The sequence below is a fragment of the Mandrillus leucophaeus genome, unplaced genomic scaffold (genome assembly GCF_000951045.1).
Source record: "Mandrillus leucophaeus isolate KB7577 unplaced genomic scaffold, Mleu.le_1.0 Scaffold22, whole genome shotgun sequence".
Classification (NCBI taxonomy): Eukaryota; Metazoa; Chordata; class Mammalia; order Primates; family Cercopithecidae; genus Mandrillus; species Mandrillus leucophaeus.
In genome coordinates, this window is record NW_012102254.1 from 1,271,072 (window position 1) to 1,274,764 (window position 3,693).

At 51.3% G+C, this 3,693-nt stretch overlaps 1 protein-coding gene across 1 annotated transcript in view; it reads right to left on the bottom strand.

Annotated features, from left to right (window-relative positions):
* P4HTM (prolyl 4-hydroxylase, transmembrane (endoplasmic reticulum)) overlaps nucleotides 1-3,693 on the bottom strand; it is a 24,271-nt gene that overhangs the window by 17,742 nt on the left and 2,836 nt on the right. The window contains exons 2-3 of the mRNA XM_011981137.1: nucleotides 3,334-3,427; nucleotides 53-330 (exon numbers count right to left, since the gene is read on the bottom strand). Of these exons, the coding sequence (XP_011836527.1) occupies nucleotides 53-330; nucleotides 3,334-3,427 (372 nt within the window). The remainder of the gene's footprint in view (nucleotides 1-52; nucleotides 331-3,333; nucleotides 3,428-3,693) is intronic.

Sequence of the window (3,693 nt, forward strand, 5' to 3'; positions counted from 1 at the left end):
AAGCCAAGGCCCCAAGTGAGACGCAGACAAGAGCGGCACCATTAAGGCATACACTACTGGGAGCTTCTTGGTGCCTGCGTGAAGACGCCCTCTTGCCTCCGGGAACAGTATCGTCTGCATCTTCTGACTCCAGGAGCGGGGCTGGGGAGCGCAGGGCGGAGGAGGCAGCACTGGGATGACTCAACAGTGCGGCATTTGGGGGCGCCACGGAGGCCGGTACTGCGTAAGCGGCGATAGGGTAGGACCCACAGTCTCCTTGCAAGCGTTCTTGGAGCTCGGTTTGGCGGTCGGTCCGGATCTCCCGGGGAGTCCTCCCGGAGTGAGGCAGGCCTTAGGAAGAAGCTGCCTGATGTGCAGGGTTGCATAGGCAGTCAGAGAGTGCATCCTGGAGGAGCCCTGGCATCAGGAAGGTGAGCCCCCCATGGCAACCCGCAGGAATGAGCCAGTGCTCAGGTGTATGAAACACTCCTTGCATCAAAGCTGGCACGTGTGAAGAGGCGGGAAGGGACTCTTCCACAACCGAGACACCATTACCTCAGAGAAAAATTAAACAGATTATCACCAAAAACGGGGTGGGGGTAAGACATACCTACCAGTGGTCAAGTGCCAAGGAATCCCTGCTCTTCGAGAGCTGGTTATCCTCAGGAAGAGATTACTACACGCCCTCAGGACAGAAGCTGACCCCACTCCCTGAGGTGGACTTGCAGGCAAGAGCAACACTTTTAAGGCAGGTCACACTGGTGGTTTCTCCCTACCCTGGTAAGACGCCCCTACCTCTTCTCCCATCTCCTCTCCCTTCCCCACAGCAAAGCATAGTCTGCATTTTCTAGTCCCCTCAAGTCAAGGCAGGCCAGGGGCTCCAAGGGCAGGCCCACCTCTTTCTTCCAAGATTTTTTTTTTTTTTTTTGTGACGGAGTCTCACTCTGTCGTCCAGGCTGGAGTGCAGTGGCGCGATCTTGGCTCACTGCAATCTCTGCCTCCCGGGTTCAAGCGATTCTCCTGCCTCAGCCTACCGAATAGCTGAGACTACAGGCATGCGCCACCATGGCGGGCCAATTTTTTTTTTTGTATTTTTATTTTAATTTTTTTTGTTTTTGTTTTTTTGAAATGGAATCTTGCTGTGTCGCCCAGGCTGGAGTGCAGTGGCACAATCTCAGCTCACTGCAAGCTTCGCCTCCCAGGTTTACGCCATTCTCCAGCCTCAGCCTCCCAAGTAGCTGGGACTACAGGCACCCGCCACCACACCTGGCTAATTTTTTTTTGTATTTTTAGTAGAGACAGGGTTTCACCATGTCAGCCAGGATGGTCTCAATCTCCTGACCCGTGATCTGTCTGCCTCGGCCTCCCAAAGTGCTGGGATTACAGGCATGAGCCACCGTGCCCGGCTTTTTTTGTATTTTTAGTAGAGACACGGTTTCACCATGTTGGCCAGGCTGGTCTCCAACTGCTGACCTCAAGTGACCCGCCCACCTCGGCCTCCCAAACTGCTGGGATTACAGGCATGAGCCACACCACCCAGCCTTTTTCCCAAGACTTTACACAGAGTGGCTGTTTTCACGATTCAAGCACATGTGGGCATCCACTAATCCAGCCACCCTCAGGGACCACTTTGGTCAATCTCCTTAGGATAGGATAGATGAACACTGCTTCACAAAAGGAGAGTTTCTGTTTCCAGACAGAAAGGGAACAGGCAGCAATGGGAGGTCTTGTGGCTTAGCCAAGGCTGGGGTGCTAACTACACACACCAGCAGCCCAGTATTTCACTTCATATGGAGTGGGAACTTACAGCTCTGAAGGCAACCAGGGAGGCCTGGACTTCTGCAGAGGCAGAGGCCAAGGCAGTGATGACCTGCCCCTCCCAACTAAAATGAATTCTAAAATAAATGTAATTGCTGCTAAAGAAATGTTTCTGATTCGAATAGATGAAAATTCTATTACCAATTTAAGACTGTTCAAATTCCCTGCAGCTTATCATTAATCCACCCTAGTTAGGCCAAAAGTCTCTCAATTTCTGAGTAGTAGTACGATAGAAACAAGTCAGATTTTCTAAAATCATATGAATCACTTAAATTCTTTTTTTTTCTTTTTTTGAGACGGAGTCTCACTCTGTTGCCCAGACTGGACAGTGGCGCAATCTCAGTTCATTGCAACCTCCACCTCCCTGGTTCAAGCGATTCTCCTGCCTCAGCCTCCCAAGTAGCTGGGATTACGGGTGCTGTACCACAACGTCTGTTTTTTTTTCTTTTGAGATGGAGTCTTGCTCTGTTGCCCAGGCTGGAGTGCAGTGGCACAATCTTGGCTCACTACAACCTCTGCCTCCCGGGTTCAAGCAATTCCTCCCAAGTAGCTGGGACTACAGGTGCCCACCACAATGCCCGGCTAATTTTTGCATTTTTAGTAGAGACAGGGTTTCACTATGTTGGCCAGGCTGGTCTCAAACTCATGACCTCAGGTGTTCCACCCACCTCAGCCTCACAAAGTGCTGGGCTTACAGGCATAAGCCACCGCATCCAGCCCAAATCTCCTAAATTCTTAAATATAATAAATACCAACCAACAGAACCACAATTTTACCAAGGATCTCATGGTTTTCACATACCTTTTTTGGAATAAAATTGAGACTATTTCCCTCTAGCCTTTTTTTCCCCCCCGAGACAGAGTCTTGCTCTGTCGCCCAGGCAGGAGTGCAGTGGCTCAATCTCGGCTCACTGCCACCTCCGCACCTCCTGGGTTCAAGCAATTCTCCTGCCTCAGCCTCCCAAGTAGCTGGGATTACAGGTGCGTGCCACCACGCCCGGCTAATTTTTTTTTTTTTTTGAGACGGAGTCTCGCTCTGTCGCCCAGGCTGGAGTGCAGTGGCCAGATCTCAGCTCACTGCAAGCTCCGCCTCCCGGGTCTACGCCATTCTCCTGCCTCAGCCTCCCCAGTAGCTGGGACTACAGGCGCCCGCCACCTCGCCCGGCTAGTTTTTTGTATTTTTTTTAGTAGAGACGGGGTTTCACCGTGTTAGCCAGGCTAGTCTCGATCTCCTGACCTCGTGATCCGCCCGTCTCGGCCTCCCAAAGTGCTGGGATTACAGGCTTGAGCCACCGCGCCCGGCCACGCCCGGCTAATTTTTATATTTTTAGTAGAGATGAGGTTTTACCGTGTTGGCCAGGTTGGTCTCAAACTCCTGACCTTGTGATCCGCCCACCTCAGCCTCCCAAAGTGCTGGATTACAGGCATGAGTCACCGCACCCGGCCCCTCTAGCCTTTTAAAAACTAGAATTTGATCACCATAAAATCTGTACTTTGCTTAACCTATTTTCCTGAACTCCATTCTTACACCTATTACCTGAGTTAGGCCTATCACTAAGCAAAGGTACTGATAGCTCATTGCCAGAAAACAGAAAGCAAGCAGGTTGCAGGGCTGCTCCACCTGCTGTCAGCTGTGGGAATTTCACAACCACATCAGAAACCAGAATTTCTGTCTTTTAAAAGCCTGGTCCTTTGATGCCATGGCAGTACACACTACCAAATCCAGGCCTTCTATTTATCTGTGTTCTTTTTTCTTTTTCTTTTTGAGACAGAGTCTCGCTCTGTCACCCAGGCTGGAGTGCAGTGGCCCAATCTCGGCTCACTGCAAGCTCCGCCTCCCAGGTTCACGCTTCTCCTGCCTTAGCCTCCCGAGTAGCTGGGACTACAGGCGCCTGCC